General features: G+C 42.8%; 2 protein-coding genes, 1 long non-coding RNA gene and 3 other non-coding genes across 6 annotated transcripts; 3 read left to right on the top strand and 3 right to left on the bottom strand.

The window, feature by feature from the left end:
* Positions 1 to 621: 621 nt before the first annotated feature.
* On the bottom strand, positions 622 to 2,366 carry LOC148324317 (uncharacterized). Its single transcript, XR_015846347.1, has 2 exons — positions 2,301 to 2,366; positions 622 to 997 (listed from the first exon to the last, which is right to left on the bottom strand). It is a non-coding gene; the product is annotated as an uncharacterized LOC148324317 (long non-coding RNA).
* An 838-nt stretch (positions 2,367 to 3,204) lies between these two features.
* On the bottom strand, positions 3,205 to 11,700 carry LOC148324316 (vitellogenin-2-like). The gene is made up of 34 exons (XM_088312344.1): positions 11,557 to 11,700; positions 11,404 to 11,424; positions 11,172 to 11,323; positions 10,845 to 11,096; positions 10,608 to 10,769; positions 10,388 to 10,536; positions 10,156 to 10,306; positions 9,920 to 10,077; positions 9,678 to 9,843; positions 9,469 to 9,594; positions 9,161 to 9,379; positions 8,857 to 9,074; positions 8,683 to 8,780; positions 8,491 to 8,615; positions 7,856 to 7,957; positions 7,647 to 7,766; positions 7,379 to 7,565; positions 7,209 to 7,302; positions 6,932 to 7,117; positions 6,712 to 6,850; positions 6,422 to 6,626; positions 5,773 to 6,341; positions 5,657 to 5,701; positions 5,521 to 5,586; positions 5,251 to 5,457; positions 5,028 to 5,170; positions 4,801 to 4,939; positions 4,601 to 4,730; positions 4,301 to 4,484; positions 4,132 to 4,226; positions 3,967 to 4,061; positions 3,736 to 3,901; positions 3,454 to 3,615; positions 3,205 to 3,379 (listed from the first exon to the last, which is right to left on the bottom strand). Exons 1-34 carry the CDS (start codon positions 11,594 to 11,596, stop codon positions 3,267 to 3,269), a joined length of 5,184 nt encoding a protein of 1,727 aa, XP_088168470.1. The 5' UTR covers positions 11,597 to 11,700; the 3' UTR covers positions 3,205 to 3,266.
* A 1,593-nt stretch (positions 11,701 to 13,293) lies between these two features.
* Positions 13,294 to 13,365, top strand: trnah-gug (transfer RNA histidin (anticodon GUG)). The gene has a single exon. It is a non-coding gene; the product is annotated as a tRNA-His (tRNA).
* Positions 13,366 to 13,899: 534 nt separating this feature from the next.
* Positions 13,900 to 13,971, top strand: trnah-gug (transfer RNA histidin (anticodon GUG)). The gene has a single exon. It is a non-coding gene; the product is annotated as a tRNA-His (tRNA).
* Positions 13,972 to 14,303: 332 nt separating this feature from the next.
* On the top strand, positions 14,304 to 14,375 carry trnah-gug (transfer RNA histidin (anticodon GUG)). The gene has a single exon. It is a non-coding gene; the product is annotated as a tRNA-His (tRNA).
* A 1,488-nt stretch (positions 14,376 to 15,863) lies between these two features.
* On the bottom strand, positions 15,864 to 19,543 carry serpinb1 (serpin peptidase inhibitor, clade B (ovalbumin), member 1). The gene is made up of 7 exons (XM_088313448.1): positions 19,302 to 19,543; positions 18,283 to 18,471; positions 17,954 to 18,091; positions 17,758 to 17,875; positions 17,524 to 17,666; positions 16,689 to 16,856; positions 15,864 to 16,319 (listed from the first exon to the last, which is right to left on the bottom strand). Exons 2-7 carry the CDS (start codon positions 18,448 to 18,450, stop codon positions 15,912 to 15,914), a joined length of 1,143 nt encoding a protein of 380 aa, XP_088169574.1. The 5' UTR covers positions 18,451 to 18,471; positions 19,302 to 19,543; the 3' UTR covers positions 15,864 to 15,911.
* Between the last annotated feature and the right edge of the window lie 802 nt (positions 19,544 to 20,345).

Here is a 20,345-nt window from a genome sequence, read left to right as displayed (position 1 = left end):
ATAGTACCAAAAAAATGCAAACAAGGAGCTGGGAAAATTAAAAAAAATAAAAATATCTATCTATCTATATATATCTACATATATATATATATATATATATATATATATATACACACATATATATATATATATATGTATAAAAGAGGTGCTTTCAATATGAAAACAACAAATTAAGCCTAAAATGTAACTTTTGCCAGTCCTTTTTAATTCCTAGATAGAAGACACAAATACAAATCAAACAATTCACATTTCACCTTAAGTCAAAATTTGGACAGGGTACGAATATGGGGCTTTCAATACATTTGTCATTTATTCCAATCAATATCAAGAAAAGACAGATTGCATCCCGAGTTGGATTCATTTATTACAGAGGAATTAGAAATATTCAAACATTTGCACTTGCTGGATGGTAAGATGAGTGTGTTTGTTTCACAGAATACAATTATGCGTGGAGTTCATTTTTAGTTGTTTTCAGTCAATATGGTTACAATGTAGGTTTATTCATGAATTTTATAATTGTATTGTGACATTTCTTTCTTAATTAATTTATTACTGTCTGTCACGTCTGTGTCACATCGTTCCAATTTGGTTTCAAAGTTCACACCAACAGGGCACAATGACTATGGTTGTTTGCTCACTTTATTTGATGTGGTCAGCATGACCATGGATGACATGACATTTTAACAATTGTCAACATAATCCATAAGATACAATATTATTTTAAAAAGAAAATGAAATGAAATGAAAAATAAAAACAGAGTTACATCGACAAACAAAAAAGCTTAGATTTTTTTTCCTCATCGGGCTACGTTTGCCACTTGTTGTTCAGCAGCAGTCAGTCATAACGTGCAGTCATTTGTGGTCCAATCAGATGTGCGTGGCACCGTGGGGAAGTGCACGTGGAAAAAGGATCAAGAGATTAAGCAATAATAGAAAGTTAAACAAACACAAAAAAGCAACAGGTCTCGCTCATCCAGGTCATGGTAATCTGAAAAGACTGAATCAAAGAAACTCAACAAGGGGAGTCTACTTGTCATGTTTAACCTTTGCATAACACACTAAGGCAATTAAAAACAGTTCTACACAATGTAAATGATAAAAATAAATAAATAAATAAATAATAAAATAATAATAATAATAATAACAATAACGCAACACAGTGGGCAACTGGTTAGCACGTCCACCTCACAGTTTGGAGATTGCGACTTGAATAAATACTACATTTTGAAATCAATGAATAATCATTTTTATGTGTCATAATTTCCATATTGGGCAACACGGTGGGCCAACTGGTTAGACGTACGCCTCACAGTTCGGATGTACAGGGTTCGAATCCGGCCTCTGGCCTTCCTGCGTGAAGTTTGCATGTTCTCCCCTTGCCTGCATGGCTTTTCTCTGGATGCTCCGGTTTCCTCCCACAAATATGCATGACAGATTGATTGAACACTCCAAATTGTCCCATGGTGTGATTGTGATGGCGGAGTGGTTTTTTGTCTTTGTATGCCCTGCGATTTTCTGGCAACCAGTACAAGGGTGTACCTTGCCTACTCCCTGAAGACGGCTGGGAGTGGGTTGTAGCACGCCCGCGACCCTCGTGAGGAAAAGCGAATGGATGATGGATGGATGGAAGTTCTGCTTTTTACTGGGACTTAGCACAGACTATTTTGGGTATTCCCCAAATCAGAAGAGAGAAAGCCACAAAATCTCCCACAGGCATGTAAGCATGCATGTCGTTTTGTGCAGAGAGCCCAAGTGGGCCGGTTTGAAAAAATAAATGTTGGTTTTTCAAGCCTTACCCAGTAGAGGGTGCCATTTATTCATGCTCGTATCACCCATTTGAGGTTTTTTTAAGGTAGTTAGTTTTAATTAGTTTTCAGGGCGGTTTTGTTCGTGTCAATTAGTTTTAGTTTTATCAAAAACAGTTTTGGAATAAGCTTGAAGAGAAATTTGTGTTTTACTTGTGTGCAACATTAGAAAAACACCACAATAAGTATTGTGTTGTCAAAATTCAACAAAATTATATTTTTAAAACATTTTGATAAGATAGGATACAATCTAACAGTCCGCAGACTTTGAATTAGAATAAATGCAGTGGATGACACCGCTTCGTTATTTGCTTGCATGCGCCCCAGTTAAATAAAGCGAGAATGCGTTGTTTGCCAAGTTGCTAACTTCTGAAGTGCTTTTGTGGATTGAATTATTGTTGAGAGGTATTAAACCCGATTGTACAGTGTACTATTTTTTTATATACTGAATTTTTTCTTTCATATGTATGAACCAAAAAGGAAAGACCTTTTTACCTCGCGTTGCATTCCGGGCAGATTAGATGTGAAGAGCAGGTGAGCTATTCGAGCAAAGCCAAGCGCAAATTCGTCTCAGAAGAGCGACGTTTCTGCTAGCTATTTTTTATTGGCTGTTGCTTGATGTTGTCATTTCTGTGCGACAGACAGGAAGAGGACTACAACTCCCAGATAACTGTTCGACCGTCTCTTCTTCTGGAAAACGGCCGAGGCGTTAATATCGAAATACATGAAAAATAAACCCCAAAGGCTTGTGTATTAAATGAATTGCCAAAAGATGAAAACGACATTTTCACTCTAATTATAGTTAGTTTTGCAAACGTAAAATGTAATTTTAATCAGTTGTAATTTTTTAAAATGCTTATCATTATTATATTTAACGTTTTTGTTTTTCAATTTTAGTTTTATTTTTTCCTTTAATTTTCGTTAACTAAATTAACCATGCTACTGTTGTGAGCTGAGCCGAGCTCTGTCTTCACCACAACACCCTGATGCAGTCGGCATCACGGATGAAGCTGCACTGATCCACCAGTCGTTCTGTCACTCCATTGTTCCGTCATTCATGAACAAGACCAAAATTTGCTTCAACTCAACCACTTGAGGCCACTTGTGTGCCTTACTGGGGTCTTTGCACCTGGTTCCTGTGCCCGGTTGGATTTTCATGATACTTTTGGTGTACTGAAGACTGTAATTGTCAGTGCGAATGTTTGTTTGTCTATCCAGTAAGTGACTTGCAACCCATCCAGGGTGACCTCGCCTCTCATTCAGACTCCAGCTCATGCCCGCATGGATGAACAGATGGATGCAGTACATGGATTGAATAACCTCAGTGACCAAATGAATGATGTTTGCATTGTTAAAAGACAGCACAACACATAAAAAGTCCATTCATATCACACATGTCTGCGGTTTCAGTTTACACTTTATTGTGATTGGGAGGCGTGGTATATGGAAATAAACATCTGCTTAAGCACACTGAGCAGTGCAACGGCAGGCAATGTGCGCTTCGGTGGTTTCTCTCACGTCGACGCTCTTGTCAAAGATGCCGTTCATGCCCTTGGAACGGTTCACATGCGTGTCTGCAACAGGATACAGGTGGTCAGCAGCGAAGGTGATCGAGAGCTGTAAAGTCTCAACATTTTGGCCGACTCACCAGCAGCCAGGCAGTGGAAGCCAACTGAGACGGTGGTGGTTCTCAGCGGCATGCAGCCGGGCAGGCAGCGCAGCACGGGCTCCACGGAGAAGCACTTGGACTCTTGGCCATGGACGATCATCTGCTTCTCCAGCTTCACAGACTCAAGCTTCATGTTACACTCTGGAACAAGTTGGCACACAATTGGGAGGTGGCTCGTATCATGTAAAAAAATTTAATTCTGTGTCCCTTCTGTGACCCAAATCATCAGCGCAGAATCCATGAAGTTGACAGATGCTTTACCTGAGGCGTCCCGGCAACTCTCAGCAGGCAGAACCCAGGAATGTGCAAAGCTGACTGCGCTCTTGACCAAACGTGTGTTGGGTGTGCGGAACTCCTGTCTGATCTCCCCATCGGCCTTTCCGCAGAGTCCGCAGGTTTGTCCTCGCATCCAGTCCACAACTTTGACCTAGACAGTGAGAGCACGTTTACTTTTCTGGAGCTTGTCGCTACGCTGGACCTAGAAGTTCCTACCCTCTGGAAGTTGACGTCAAAGTAGACTTCCTGAAGACCGTGTTTGGGAGCGTGAAGAGCGATGCCCTCACCGCTTTGTCTGATAAGAATGTCGGCTGCAACCAACACACTGTTCATTAAATTGTTTACTTGGAAGGAAGACTTTAAGAGAAAGGAAAATCAAACCTGTCGGTTGACTGTACGGCAGCTTACTGGCCGGGATTTCTGCTTTATTAACCCTCACCATGGCAACGCGGTCCTTCTGATACATTTCCACTTCACTGAGAAAACAACAAATAAGACACCATATTGACTGTCTTTGCGTGTTGGTTTTTGGTTGTGAACACTCGCTTACATATCTGCAATCTTCACAACGAGCATGTTGTGTTCCTGGTCTTGGTCTCTCTTCAGCAGAACAATGAATTTAGCCTCATTGGTGCAATCCTGAGCCAAAACTTGGGGACAAGAGTGAGGCAACTCTGCCCTGAACTTCCTGCTGTTGAATGTGACCACTGTGTCCTTGGTAACATTGCACTCAGCTGCACAAAGTAATAAAATACAACCATGATGTCACATGTGAAAGAAAGTGTTTTGGCGAACTGAAATTGAAAGTTCCAAATTGTGAAAGAAGCGAAGTGATGAAAAACGTTTTTACCTGCATGAGCTTTGCTGACCATGTAAGAGATGGTGTCAACCCAGCTGTCCTTGTACAGCTGCAGCTCGGATGAAGTGTTTCCAATGGGTAGAGAAATGGGGAGAGGTATGTCTCGTTTGAAGATGATCCTCTGGAAAGGAGATGGCGATCATTTGGAATCCGAGTGACACCGATAAAGCACATTCACAAATATTGATTACCTTTGGTGTTTTGAGCACAATATCCAGACTTTGTTCTGACGCAACTGCTACTGTCAGTTTGATCTCCTTTGCAACATTCTTGACCTTCGCCTGGTTGATTCCAGACTGCAGAGCGACTCTTGAAATGTAATCAGACAACCTGGACAGGATTAATTGAAAGAGAAATCAACATGTGGCCCTCCGATCAACTAAAATATTTGAAATGCGTACCAGACTGTGCCGCTTACTTATGTCCATAGTGTTTCATGTCCTTTGGAATTTTGTCCCAAGTCAGCTTCAAACGGAGTGCTGGCAGTTGATCAACAATACCTGCTTCTGCCAAGATCTGGGTCATATACTGTTTGCAGTCAACACCCCAGGCGATCTTGGACTAAAAATGTTCAAGTCATATGCCATTAGTTGGTCCTGACTCAAAGTCGTGCCGGAAGAGATCACAAGTTGGACCGTTACCATCAGCTTGTGGTTGCTCAGCTTCACACCATCAGCGCAGATTCTCCAGTTGTTTTTCTCGGCCAGATTGGCAACAATTATCTGCACTCGAGATGTCGCTCTGTCAAAGTAAGCCGCAATCTGGTATCCTTGTTCCTTGTGGTCGGCTCTCACGGCACGGACGAGGATGGTCACGGTCGGCTTGACGGTACTAACGAGGTACGTAGCCTGCAAAAACACAAAACATTTGTCTTGATAAGGCTTTTTCCCAAATGACTGCGTAAGACTCACCTTATTGTAGATGTCCTCAAAACTGCGGTGACTGCTCTGGCTGCTGCGACGAGAAGAGCGCGCATGCTGCAAACAGGAAAAACATTTCCTTGGCTGCAAGAAGGTCCTTCATGTTTTTATGTGCAACAGGAAATACCTGGTGGATGTGAGTCTTGGTAAAATTCATTTGATATATTTCTTGCTGCAAAGGAAAAATATAAACGTTATTTTTCTTTTTAGACTTAAATGTGATTGCAGTAGTTCGTGTCTCACCTTTGAATGAGAGCTGCGGCTGCTGCTGCTGCTGCTGCTGCTTCGGCTGCTGCTTCGGCTGCTGCTTTGGCTGCTGCTGCGGCCGGAGACACTGCGGCTGCTGCTGCTGCTGCGGCTGCTGCTGCTGCTGCTGCTGCTGCTGCTGCTGCTGCTGCTGCTGCGGCTGCTGCTGCTGCGGCTGCTGCTGGAGGATTTGCTCGAACTCGGGCTTGATTTGCTGCTGGAGGATTTCCGAGAGGGATTTTGTGACTTGGCTTTCTTGGAATTGGCGGCAAGAACGTCAACCATCTTGCTCGTTTTGCGTGAGGAACTCGAAGAGCTCTTGGATGAGCTCGAATCGCTTGATTTGCTGGAGGAAGAGCTGGAAGAAGAAGACCGGGAGCTGCTGGAGCTTGAGGAGGTGCGGTTCTTCAGACCAGGAACAAGGATCTTCTTAAGTTTCATCAGGACATTCTTGTCCTCAAGAATTCCCTGATCTTGACTCAGGTCAATGACTTTGATGATCTTTTCGGCTGCTTTCTCTCCAACCTGAATCTCAATTTCAACCTTCTCGATGGCCGGGCCAGCAGCTAGAACCAAAGACACAAATGGACTTTTTAGGAACCAATTAACCCCTATTTCTACCAGTGGCCTCATTCATTCCACTTGCCTGGTGTGACCTCAACAAAAGCTGAATGTTTTCCAATGACGGCATACAGTGGAACGTCTCGGATGAAGGCCCCATTGCGAGACTGAATCACAGAGCAAGCCTTGATTCCAAAGGTTTCAATTTGTCCACACAGCTTTTTCTCAAAGGCCCTGATGACTTTCCTCATTCTGCTTGGTTGGCCGGTGACAAGCTCAGACGACACTGACTAAAAGCAGCAGAACCGAGAGAACAATATTGTTTTGCAGAAAGGTGGCCAAACACAGCAAAGTGGGACTCGAACTCAAACTCACCTTCTCGTCGCTCATAGTGGATGCCATACTGGACGAGCTCTTCTTTGATGACTGACGTGCAAAGTCAGCTGGGATCATTGGTGTTATCTTAGCTGCTGCAAGATCTTCCACATTTCGTGCAACAGCAAAAGTCTCAACCCTGTCGGGATGCAGAAAAAAAGAGGACATTACAAACATAATTCATGTCGCTTGAATTCATATGCCTGAAAAATGTACATACAGTGCCGATGCAATCTTATTGACGCCCTGGACAGGTAGCAGGTCAACCTTGAAGTTGCCCTTGATCATGTCAAGTTTCATTTCGATCTTTGCAGGGAGAATAGTGTAAACTTTGGCTCTTGAGACAACGGCTGCCTGGGCCAAGGCTGTATTCACACCCATGACTGCATAGGTGTGCATGGAAACACTGCAAAACACAGATAGAGCGCAAAAGTGGCATAGCATTTTAGTGTATTTTTTAGATCAATAAAGAGGTTATTTCAAATGTATCTGTTTACCTGGGAGTAAATGCAGCTCGCATGCTGATGTCAGATTTAAGCAGTTGGGACGGGTGGAAATCCTGAGTTATCGGTGGTGACACAGTGGCTTGGACTATGAACAAGTGACAAGTATTAAAATGTGAATCAATTTTGGGCACGAGTGATATTTAAGCAAAGGTCCTCCTTACGTTCAACGGTCGCGGTCAAAACAGAAGAAGTATAGAAACTGAGTTCCATCGGCAGACCGACAGCAGTGGGTAGGATGCGACGAACCTCAGCAACCAGCATTGGCTGAGCGTAATTCATTTTCATGCCAGCCTGCATCTCAGCAAAAAAGTTCCTTCTGAAGGACTGCACGCGCGGTCCGGTGACAAGCTGTTGGTAAAATATGACAGATTTATTTAAGAATTTGTGTTTTGACCATTAAGAGGCCTTCACACAAAATGCCTCACGTACCTCCATGATCTGATCAACCATTGCTTTGTCAACAGCGGCAAAGGCGATCTCCTGTCCGAAAAATTTGACATGCGCCGAGGCGAGGGGCTTGCGTGACGGCTGAGCTCTCCATGCGGAAAGCTGACATTAGGATGCAAAGAGAAGCGAATGAATGAAAAAACAGACTAATGTTTTGGTTTCTGTTGAGGAATACACAACAGATCACTTACAGCCTTGACAACTCGTTGCATCCTTGTGATCCTATCGGCGTTGTCAGGAAGCTCTTGGACCTTCAGAAGGGCTTCCTGGATTCCCTCGGTTCGCACTCCAACCTGAGAAGGGAAATATTATTGCCCTGCTGAATATGCTTGATTTGTTGTTTTTATTATTGTTATAATTATGATATATATTTTTTTGCCTTAAACGGTTGGGTTGCAAAACGCTTAATTGAATCAATCCATTACACAAGAAGCTAACAAGTAAAAATCAAGGTAACGTTATTGCTAATTTTAATCGTGGGGTTTTAATCCCTAACATGCGCTAACAGCTTTAACAACTAAACTCATTCACCGACGCACACGTCAATCACCCTGCCTTTTAAAGGCACAAGAGTTAAACGTCACTGATACTACAGTGGCAAAAGTGAGAATGGCGACCCCAAGAGGACAAAGTCTTCTTACATGCACGGTCTGTGTTGTTGTTTAATCGTATAATCAGGATGTTCCAGAACTTCAAGGCAATATTTTTTTTTAATTTAAATCATAAATCAGAATCAATTAAAACATAATTATTTTACTTTAATAGTACTGTGGCATATGGTATGCCGCCCTAGCATCCGTAATTGTTGAATAATCTGAGTTTATACCTCAATGACATCAGCATACGCGCCTGCCAGATAGGTACGAGCTTTGGCCACGATGGCTCTGGGCAACACAGTCGCAGCGTCGTTCACATAAAAGGCACTGGCAGCGGCTCCCACCATCCACGGGCCTGCACGAGCAAGGTGGCAGCCATCAACGCACTGACTTGGAAAACTTCTGTAAATATTCTTACTTACTGTAATAGCCATCAACAAGGAGCGCTCTGCTGAAGCGATAGCTCAGTCGATTAAGTTTGGGGCTGAGGAGCTTCACGGCAACATTGCAGGCTGCAGCACTGTAAATTTCGCCGAAATCAACAATTGGCAATGATGTCAAAGAAGGGCAAATACAACCGTTGTGAAGGTACTTACACAGGGGCAAAATCTGGAGCGGTGGACCTTGTCATTGCCTTCATATAAGAGTAGACCAAGCTGGCAACTTGAAGATTTGGTTCTTTTAGGACGCCGTCAGCAAGGATGGTCACAAGGCCCATGGGCAGTTTAGTCTCAAACAGCACAATGGCAGCAACCATGCGGAGCTCTGGGTGAAGGGCTCGATCCATCCACAGCTGAACAGCCACATCCTGGACCTAATTGGCAAAAGCACAGCACAAGCGCCGTTGCTCGTAACAAAATAACTTGCACGATTTTTTAGTTACCAAGCATAAATGCTCACCATTTTTGGCTCTCTCTTAGCAATGTTTCTCAGGGCCAGAACACCTTCAATGTGAACTTGCAATGGCAGGTTAGCAGCGGCACTGCCAAAGCTCGGTAAGACCTTCAGGATTGGCTTGATGCTACTAGGATGTCCCGCATTGCCCAGAACTTTGAGAGCGACAATTACTTCCTTATGATCATTCTTGACAAGAGCCTTGGCAACCCAGTCGTGGACAGGCTGTGGAGGCAGAGCAAAACAGATGGCTCATGTTACAACCACAACACATTCAGTTGTGGAAAAGCAAAAATAGCAATCAGTCATCATACCCTGACGAGGTCCACCGGGCAAGTTGGGTTCTCTGCACAGTATTTAGAAACCAGACTGCCATAGCCTAGCGCAAGAATCTCTTTCAGAACTGGAGTTTCCTCAACCTTTTGGTTCTCCGCCAAATCCTGAATCGAAGTTCATACATGAAAAGCACGTCACAAAAGCAGATTTTCTTCACGGTAATGAGCATGTAATGTTATTGACTTGCCCGCAGGACTCTGATGGCCTCCAAGTCAGCGGTCACCATGTGCACGGCGACCACCAAAGACCGAGTGGCTTCAACAAAGGTCAGTTGACCGGCAACATATTGTTCCTTGATGAACCGCAGCGTAACATGAGAGCCGATGGCAGGGATGGCATTCAGGATCCATTCTCTGGAGGAGCACAATATCATCTCGAAGTTTTATTTGGGTCAAGATGGAGTAGATCTGAAATCCAGGTTGTACCTACCGATGAGCTGAACGCATTTTGAACTGTGACCAGAGCGCCACAATAGTCTCGTATTTGGCAGAACGCAACAGCTGGATGAGCTCAATATACTTCAGCGGCGCGTCTTCATGCACTTTGGCCATGTTGTTGTTCACCAAGTAGTTGAGAATCTCAACAATCTGTTGGTCAAAAAAGTAAAGTGTGTGGCAGCAGGGGGAGATGAAAACATTTTGGAGTCATTATGCCTCAAGACGTACCTGAGCCTCAGCATTGGTAATTCTGAGGAGCTGGATGGGTGTCTGAAGCAGCTCACTGCCAAACTCGTACTGCAGGCTTCCGCGGTGGAGGTATTCGGCTCTGATGGGCTCCACTGGAACGCTCTGGATCTCCAGGAATTTCAAGGATTGCCTGAGGACCGACACTCGTTATTGAAAGCACTCCCCCATTTGTTGAACGCATTGTTTGTTTTTTTTTATTTCGAGTGCGTACTTGGCTTCCATCTGGGCAGCGCCGTTCACGATGTTGATCGGAGAGAAGTGGATCAGCTCAGTGGAGGATGCCTCCAGCATCAGAGCACCGGTGGAAGATGGTTTTATGACATAGTTGAATGCTGCTGTTCCCTTCAGGGGGGTGCCTCTCTACATTGAAAAAAAGCAAGTAACACGATGAAATCTCACCGTGCGGCTGATAAGTGACATGTTGCGCTTACCGCTTGACACTCAGCACATCTTTCCATGTAAGCCATTCCGATATCCTTGACAATTCTCTCCTGGCAGTGGTTCAGGTCCTTGGTCTTGGTCAAAAGGATGCGCTCTGCCTTGGCATCCTCTGTGATCACATAATGGGTCTTGCACACACCTTGTACGCCGGGCTATTGCGCCACAATGAGAACTCAAGTAAGAAATTAGAGAAATGAAAAATAAATGAAGAATGTAGCAAGTTATACCTCCTGAAGCTCATAGACGTTCATCGTCTTCTTGATGTTCATTTGGAGGATGTTAAGAAGTCCCCTGACGATGTTCAGCACAGAGGCCGAGACGCCAGCCGGAGCAAACACTTTGCCCACGACGCCATTAGCATACTCGAACTTGAACGGTGTCGAGAGTTGAGCTGACAGGGCTGAAGTGAGCTTCGTGGCTGGAACAAAAGCGTCCTTGGGCCAGATGCCGCTATACTCAAAGAGCTCAGGCTCAAGAAGCTGCAAAGGAAAGAGAGCGAGTGGTCACATGGCTCTGTGAAAATGTGTTGATGCTGACACAAGAACGGTCGCTACCTTCAGCATGAAGGTGTTGTCAGTCACTGCACGGAGAAGAACTTTGCTCCTAATTTTGAAGCCGGCCCGAGCCAGACCCTCCTCTGGGAGCCCCCCCATGAGAATTGCTTCATATTTGTAGGTGTATGTCTTTCCAGCAGTGAACTCTGGAGCTGCAACAATATACAGTGACACGTTATACTTTGACTATCAATCAAAAATGTTTTCTTTTTTTTAGTCCAGATTTACTTACCAAATTTGACCTGGTGGCCAGCTGAATGAAGAGTGAAAAGAGTTATTTTACTTTCAAAAGCAAGCAGAAATATTCAAACAATGTAAGTGCAAAAAAAAAGCTATCGTACTCTTCAAATTGTCACTTTGAAGTAGAAAGAGCAAAAAGACATACCCACAAGCGCCACAACCAAGGCGAGCACGAGGACCCTCATGGCGATGGATGTGACTGACCTGTGTCAGATGCGCCTTTATAAAGGTGTGCAAGCCCCAAAAGCAAGTATGATTAACCCGGCATCTATCTGTCACTCGTGTTATCTTGCCCGGCCACAGCGGTTAGGCAAATAAAAGATGTCCCTTAAAACGAGTCGACGCAACCTGACTTTTGCCTTTTGAAGTTCTCAAGAAATGTTGTTCTCCTTTAAAAACAATTTATTTTTACATTTTAGTATAACAGTTCTGTGTTTTGATTTTAATTGGATTCATTATTACACAATGAAATTCCTCAACCAATCCACTCTATTAGAACTGTAATTCTGAGATGTTTGATGCGATATTACACTAAGTTAAAAAAAATAAGTTCCTTACTATGGTTGTATTTACAGTAGTGTAAAATTATACTGCATTAGATTATTAGCCACAACTCTAATCAAGCGGCCATCTGGTTGTACAACATTGCAAACAAAATCACAATAATAAACATATTGTTGTTTTTTCTACCTACAGTAAAATGACTCCATTTTGTTTTCTGGCAGTATCCATCAATAAGTGAGTGGTGGCTCACACCTAATTTTCTCACACCCTCTGTGATTAGATTTTAGAAAGTGATCATTTTAAAAACATTTACAATTCTAAATGCTTGTGAGGTATAAGCAAACAACTGTGACAGACAGCATTAACTCTTGGGATAAAATGTCATTCCAACCTGACCTCAAATGTTGTCACAAACTCTACCATGACCTGCAAACTTTCCAGTGCCAATAATCCAAGATGACTGTATTTCAGACGAAAACTTTACCTCATACCTCATTACAACCAACATTGTAATGTTATGCCAACGGGGTCGTCTTTTTTTTTTTGTGAATTGCACATTTTGCTATACATAGTGATGTTTCCATAATTATAATTGGTCGACCGATCCATGCCGGTAATTAAAAAAAATAAATAAATAAATAAGAACGTGAGAAGCCCATTTGCTGCCCCATAAAAATGTTAATAGATCCTTATATTACTCGTTTTAAATTTAAAGCGCCCATCCATTTAAACTCATTGTTCCTTAAATAGAAACAACTCACAAATTACATGGTTTGATCATGTTTTTGAGGCAGCAGAAATGCAAGGACGCTTTTTGGGTGGCCTTCTCGGGCAACGAGATTTGCTACTTGTTATTCGTTGGCGCTCTCTTGTGGTATTGTAGAGCATTACATGGAGGCCACATAAATAGGGGTGATATAGATTGATATATAATATATATGAAATCAATTAGGGTTTTTTTTAAACGCTGCCTCGTTCACAACACACACACTTTTATCTTGGCATCAAGGGATCCTTGCATTCATTTTCTGAGAACTGCCGACTATGCATGTTTATACAAGGAAAGGGAAATATTCTTAATATTTAAAAAAAAAAGAATGCATAGAGGGGTAAATTAATTAAAAAAAAAATCTGACATTGCAGCATTCTTAAAAGCAATTTGAATTCCAAAATGAAGCTGTGATCGTATAGAGGTTAGTACTCTGCGTTGTGGCCGCAGCAACCCCGGTTCGAATCCGGGTCACGGCATAGAATTTATGTCCCGACCTCGTCGAAGCCCAGTATGACTTCTCTCCAATCGTTTGTAGCTACTTACTTTTGACAAACATGCTTACTCATAGCTCTCGATGACACCTGGCGTCGCGCACTATTACAGCAAGCCGTGATCGTATAGAGGTTAGTACTCTGCGTTGTGGCCGCAGCAACCCCGGTTCGAATCCGGGTCACGGCATAGAATTTATGTCCCGACCTCGTCGAAGCCCAGTATGACTTCCCTCCAATCGTTTGTGGCTAATTGCTTTTGACAAACACGTGTACTATTATCTCTCGACGACACCTGGCGTCGCGCAGTATTACAGCAAGCCGTGATCGTATAGAGGTTAGTACTCTGCGTTGTGGCCGCAGCAACCCCGGTTCGAGTCCGGGTCACGGCATAGAATTTATGTCCCGACCTCGTCGAAGCCCAGTATGACTTCCCTCCAATCGTTTGTAGCTACTTGCTTTTGACAAACATGTGTACTATTATCTCTCGACGACACCTGGCGTCGCGCAGTATTACAGCAAGCCGTGATCGTATAGAGGTTAGTACTCTGCGTTGTGGCCGCAGCAACCCCGGTTCGAGTCCGGGTCACGGCATAGAATTTATGTCCCGACCTCGTCGAAGCCCAGTATGACTTCCCTCCAATCGTTTGTAGCTAATTGCTTTTGACAAACACGTGTACTATTATCTCTCGACGACACCTGGCGTTGCGCAGTATTGCAGCAAGCCGTGATCGTATAGAGGTTAGTACTCTGCGTTGTGGCCGCAGCAACCCCGGTTCGAATCCGGGTCACGGCATAGAATTTATGTCCCGACCTCGTCGAAGCCCAGTATGACTTCCCTCCAATCGTTTGTGGCTAATTGCTTTTGACAAACACGTGTACTATTATCTCTCGACGACACCTGGCGTCGCGCAGTATTGCAGCAAGCCGTGATCGTATAGAGGTTAGTACTCTGCGTTGTGGCCGCAGCAACCCCGGTTCGAGTCCGGGTCACGGCATAGAATTTATGTCCCGACCTCGTCGAAGCCCAGTATGACTTCCCTCCAATCGTTTGTAGCTAATTGCTTTTGACAAACACGTGTACTATTATCTCTCGACGACACCTGGCGTCGCGCAGTATTGCAGCAAGCCGTGATCGTATAGAGGTTAGTACTCTGCGTTGTGGCCGCAGCAACCCCGGTTCGAATCCGGGTCACGGCATAGAATTTATGTCCCGACCTCGTCGAAGCCCAGTGTGACTTCCCTCCAATCGTTTGTAGCTACTTGCTTTTGACAAACATGTGTACTATTATCTCTCGACGACACCTGGCGTCGCACAGTATTACAGCAAGCCGTGATCGTATAGAGGTTAGTACTCTGCGTTGTGGCCGCAGCAACCCCGGTTCGAATCCGGGTCTAGGCATAGAATTTATGTCCAGACCTCGTCGAAGCCCAATATGACTTCTCTCCAATCGTTTGTAGCTATTTACTTTTGACAAACATGCTTACTAATAGCTCTCGATGACACCTGGCGTCGCGCACTATTCCTGCGGGCCGTGATCGTATAGAGGTTAGTACTCTGCGTTGTGGCCGCAGCAACCCCGGTTCGAATCCGGGTCTAGGCATAGAATTTATGTCCAGACCTCGTCGAAGCCCAATATGACTTCTCTCCAATCGTTTGTAGCTATTTACTTTTGACAAACATGCTTACTAATAGCTCTCGATGACACCTGGCGTCGCGCACTATTCCTGCGGGCCGTGATCGTATAGAGGTTAGTACTCTGCGTTGTGGCCGCTGCAACCCCGGTTCGAGTCCGGGTCACGGTATAGAATTTATGTCCCGACCTCGTCGAATCCCAATATCACTTCCCTCCAATCTTTGGTAGCTATCTACTTTTGACAAACATTGACTTGCTTCCACTGGTGTATTCATGACGTACTCTTTCTTATGTGGCCTCTTGTGGGCTGAAGCCAGAGGGCAGCCATCTTATGTTGCCAACAAGCCGCCGGCAACTTCTGTTGGGTGTTTTACATTTGGATCCCAGTAAGACTAATCAGAAACTCTAAAAAAACAAACAAACAGGACAAGATAGACACGGACATGAAACAATTGGCACAGGGAGATGATTGGAAGACACAAGGGACTTGACTGATGAGAACTGGTGGAGGATGACACCAGGAAAACATGACATAACTACAAAAATAATCCAAACCAAAATCAACAGAAACTCAGCTCATGACAGCAATTACAGGTCCAAAATGTATTATTCTCAAATATGTGGCTAAATAACTTTTTGCAAAACAACACATTTAATTTCTACGCAAAATATAGAATATTTGGCATTTTCATTTTTCAAAAGCATTTCATTTTGTAAATTATTTTATTATATTATAATCATTATTATTATTATTATTACAATTTAATTTTAATTATTTTGTTAGTTTGTGCTAACTATGCCAACCAATCACCAATACCACCAAATACACCTAAGCACAATTTAACATCTTCCATTGCATTAACATGCATGTTTTGTAATGTGGGACGAAATACAAACTACGAATTTGAACCTACAATCTCAGAAGGAACTGTGAGGCAGATTTTCTAACCATCATCATCCACCGTGCTACCAAAACAAAACAATCTTCTGCCGGCTGATTATATATTTCCCTGTGTGCATGTTACAAAATGTAGTCAAAGGAAACATAGCCTTCATTGTATTTCTTTCTTTATTTGGAGTGATTTGATTTGAAGTGTCTCTACTGAGGAGAAGAGAACCTTCCGAGGAAAAGGATCAAGTTGGACTTATTGTGCCTGATGTAGAAAAGGAAGGGATGGTCTGCCGTGAAGTGTTCCTCCCTCAGCATGCAAAAAGATACAATGCCAGCAGTGGCCGCAGCCGCCTCCGTGCCCTCCTCGTTGACCTCCACAAAGGCTTTGTGGGCCACTGTGGACAGAGAGAGTCCTCCCTCACCGTTCATCCCCGAAAGGTCAGCCTTTGCAGCACAAAACACATCTGTCATGCCCAGTTTAGCTAAAGGCTCATTCAGCACGTACTCCTCTTCAAGTTTGAACTTTGGTAGATGAACAATGACTTCAGAGTGGATGTCCATGTTGTCTCTCTTGGTCCACTCATCAAGCTTTTCATGTGTGAGCTCCTTCTCCAGCTAGAAGAAAATCAGACATACATTACGTGGCGTTCGAATTGCAGTTGTCTTCAGCATTACACATTAAAAATTGTGTTTAAAAAAAACTGCAGCGCAAATAGCATAATCTTGGCGACCGGTGCCAACACAAGCAGTTCGGAAAAAAAAAAAAAAAAAGTTAATTTTGTATTCACTTTTCCCACAAAAAAAACCAACACAAATGAACTGTAGGGGGAGTCGTTCCCTTATTGCTCCTGTGTACTTGACATGGAGACCTCAAAACTGCTTTGGAGGCGCTACCGCTTTGTGTCTATTGCATGAATGTGAAACAATTGTGTCCAACCCTGGGAGCGCCATGAATTGGATAGGATTTTCTGTTCGCTTGTGTACCGTCAACAGTGGGTCAGTGCCATCACTTGTCTCCTCTGGAAGCAGGATGACCATGCTGAGCTCGTCATTCATGTATGGCAGCTCCAGGATTTGCAAGCCCAGCTCAGGGATGTAGTTGTAAGGCATTTTCTTCATCAAATACATCATATTGACCGTCGTCGTCACATTCTGACAATCATCAAACACAGAGAACTTGACTTTAAACCATCGTTTGTATAAACACATTTTGCCCACTTCCTCCCACATTCCAAGTTTTCATAATGAAGGCTCTAAATTGTCCGCAGGTGTGAATGTGAGAGTGAATTTTTTTACGTCTGTATGTTCAGTGAAATTGGCTGGTGGGCAGTCCAGCCCCGACTTTCGCTCAAAGTCCGAGAGGAAAGGCTGCATTTCACCAGCCACCAGTCCAAAAGACTTTATGCTGGCTCCCAGGGAGCTGTAGAATTGATTTCAAAATTCTGTTCCTGGTCTAAAAAGGCCGGAATGATTTGGGTCCTCAATGCATGATGGATATGCAGATGTGGATCAATTAGTGAAGCCCAGAGTTCAACGTAAATATGGTGAAGCGGCATTTTGCTGTTATGCTGCATGCAATGTTGTCAATATACTTAATAATTGTAGTCAACTGCTTTTTATTTTTCTAGTTTGCTTTCAAATGTCTTAAATCCTTCAGTTTTTTCAGTTCATATTTTGCCTTCATTGTGGTTTTGTAATAGGTAAAGCACATGAAGTTTATGTGCCTTGTGTCTGAAATGCACTCTGTAAATACAGCTGCCTTGCCTTGCCTCACCCATTCTCCAAATTGTTGCTACTGTACCTATTCTTTCATTTTCACCTGGTTGACTTTGAATGGCATCTCTTTGGTGTTTGCTGAATCGAAGCGGTGCAACCAGTTGCCTTTAAAGTAGATGGCATTGACCAGAGCCAATCTTGTCATTGAGCTGACTGTTCCTGGCTTCAGCAGATCTTTAATCTTATCTGAGAAGAAACACACGTAACAAAGCAACGTTATGCATTTTGCCTGCGCGACTTAGTGCCGTTTATTGCATATGTCCTCCCCAGGTCTTACTCTCTGTCTGCTGCTCCACCCAGCTGTTAATCTCTGCCCTGCAATCCTCTGAAGCACCAATGAAATCAACATTTTTCAAGTCTGCTTGATAGTACTTCTGTGTCGCATCAATTAATTCCTGCAAATTAATAAGACAAGTTTAGCGTGTCACTTCTCTATAGCAATTACTGGCAGAACCCTCCGCCTGATAACTCACAGGTAGGAAATGGGCAGTCGTTTCTCCATAAAGGCGATTGGCCAGTTTTAGGACGTATGATGCAGAGGGTGAGTTGATGTCTGCGTTAACAGTTTGGAAGTCTGCGTGGACGCATTCACCAGATTGGAATGACAAGGCCTATAGCAAAGGATTTCACAACAGAGACATGTGTTTAGAATCAGCAACACGTGTTTGAGCACAGCGTTTTTTAAATGCAATCATAAGGAATCGTGTTCTCCAGATTATTTTCCAAGCTTTATATACAGTAATAGACAATAACTTCATTTATCTGACATCTCCAATTGACACAGGCAAGAAATGTTGTTTACCTGTGCCATCTGTGTAGCAGTTTGTCCTTTGGCTCCCAGGTAGACCATTGCTAATGCTGAGCTGATGCTCAACGGGGAGACAAAGATGTTTCCAGTGGGGTTTGATAGGCTCAAGGTGCGCAGCAGTTCAAGAGCAAAAGTTGTATTTGAGATGCTGAGGGAGGCCATTGTTGGTGGCAAAGTATTCTCCTGAAATAGGACAAAGGGATGCTATGCTATGTCCTTTTAATTCATTTTTGCACAAAAATGAGATTTTCTGTTGTACATGTGTCTCAGTCACTAATTAAAGTACCTTTCAACCGCAATATCCATTTACTAATATTATTTTTGCATCTTTAGGGGCTAGCCCAAGCTGATTTTCTACATAGCGAGACTGCGGCAGAAAAACTATGCATTGCTGTCTTGAGTGGCATGAGTATGGCGGACTGAATGTGCCAAAAAGAAATGTTTATTAATTAATTCATTGTGTAATTAATTCATTAAATATGGAATTAAATAAATCAATGTGTCATTAACAATGACATATATATATATATATATTATAAACACCATGAAATAATTAATCAAATACAGAAATATTTCGATCTATATTTTAATTAATTAGTGTCACATTGATTTATTTAATTCCAGATGTAATTAATAAATGAAACATTTAATTAATGACACTTAAATTATTTAATGGTGCATTCATTTATTTATCTCGTTTATATAATTTAATTGTTTAAATGAATGAAACAATTAATTAACAATTTTAATCAAACCTTTCATGTGTATTTATTTATTTTATTTAGGCACTTTCAGTCCTCCATAGCAGACGACCACGTTATATGCAGACTCAGAAGTCAGAACTGCAAACTGGAAACAGGAAATCGGAAGTGGAGGTGTCAGACAGACAAGCCGTGCAGTAACCTGCACAAAGATCGACTGAGACAAATAATCGGGTAAAGGAGATTTTATACACCGTACGTCAACTTCTATATTACACCATTTCGACTTTTTCATTGGAATCGCCACGTTACCTCTTCGATCACTCGTGTCCAATCACTGCCGCGTCGTTTCCTCAAACAGAGCCCGTGGAAAATAGAAAGTGAGATGTCAAATGTGACAAAGCTCCCAAACGGACCCAATGTGTCCGGAGGTGTGCTGGAGAATCAAATGGACGCTCCCGCCGTGGTTCAAGTTTTCACACGGTGCGTTTACTGAAGGGCAGGCAGAGTGTGGGTGGGACGCGTGACTGGGCGATAAGTCACAGTGCGACGATAAGAGAAACAAAGGGGAACAAAGAGGCGAATAAAGTCAGCGGCGAGGTGAAACACCGACATGCATGCTGCACATTACACAGAAGGATCATTTGTTTTGTCAGTCCAACGAAACTGTTGCTATTCGAGACAAACACACCCATCAAACGTTCTTACTGAATAAAAATTGCCGACATATGCCTATGCATTCATAAATCGGTTGGAATTATTATTAAAAATTGCATGTCCCTACATTTAGACTGATGGCAAAGAGTTTGAAATGTACATTAGTACAAAGATACAAATGAAATATGACTGTCAATTCCATACTCCATTTTGATAACAACGCTCAAAAATATCGAAACAAAAATAATTTTTGTCTTTTGTGAGTCTGTGTAGTGCGCTAACTGAGAAAAGGGAAAAATGCTGGAATCTTTTGGCTCAGGTTTTTATGCTATTAAAACAGCATGTTCTTATAGTTTTGTGAATGTAAAATGCTAAAGATCTAATAGTAAATATTTACTGAAGGATTTATTAACTACAATACAACACAGCAAAGATAGGGAGCATGTGAAGAGTTAAAAGAAGAAATATAAATATGTGAAATAGAAATCTACTCGAGGGCAGTCACCAAATACTGTATTTGTACTTTTTTAACTTCACGCCGTTCAAAGATATGCAACTGAGTGTACATGCTCAACAAATGCAGATCCTGTCGGCTGGTTGATTTATTGAGGTCAAAATGTGTAACCTGGCTTTTGCTAAGAGAGAACAGCTTCTTCTTTTCAGCCGTTTCTTGTTTGGAAAGGTGTGTTGCGTGTGATT

This window comes from Idiotropiscis lumnitzeri, chromosome 13, assembly GCF_059441095.1.
Source record: "Idiotropiscis lumnitzeri isolate Australia: NSW breed Sydney's pygmy pipehorse chromosome 13, RoL_Ilum_1.0, whole genome shotgun sequence".
Lineage (NCBI taxonomy): Eukaryota > Metazoa > Chordata > Actinopteri > Syngnathiformes > Syngnathidae > Idiotropiscis > Idiotropiscis lumnitzeri.
The sequence above is the reverse complement of the archived record's forward strand: the minus strand, read 5'-3'. Positions and strand labels throughout refer to the sequence as shown.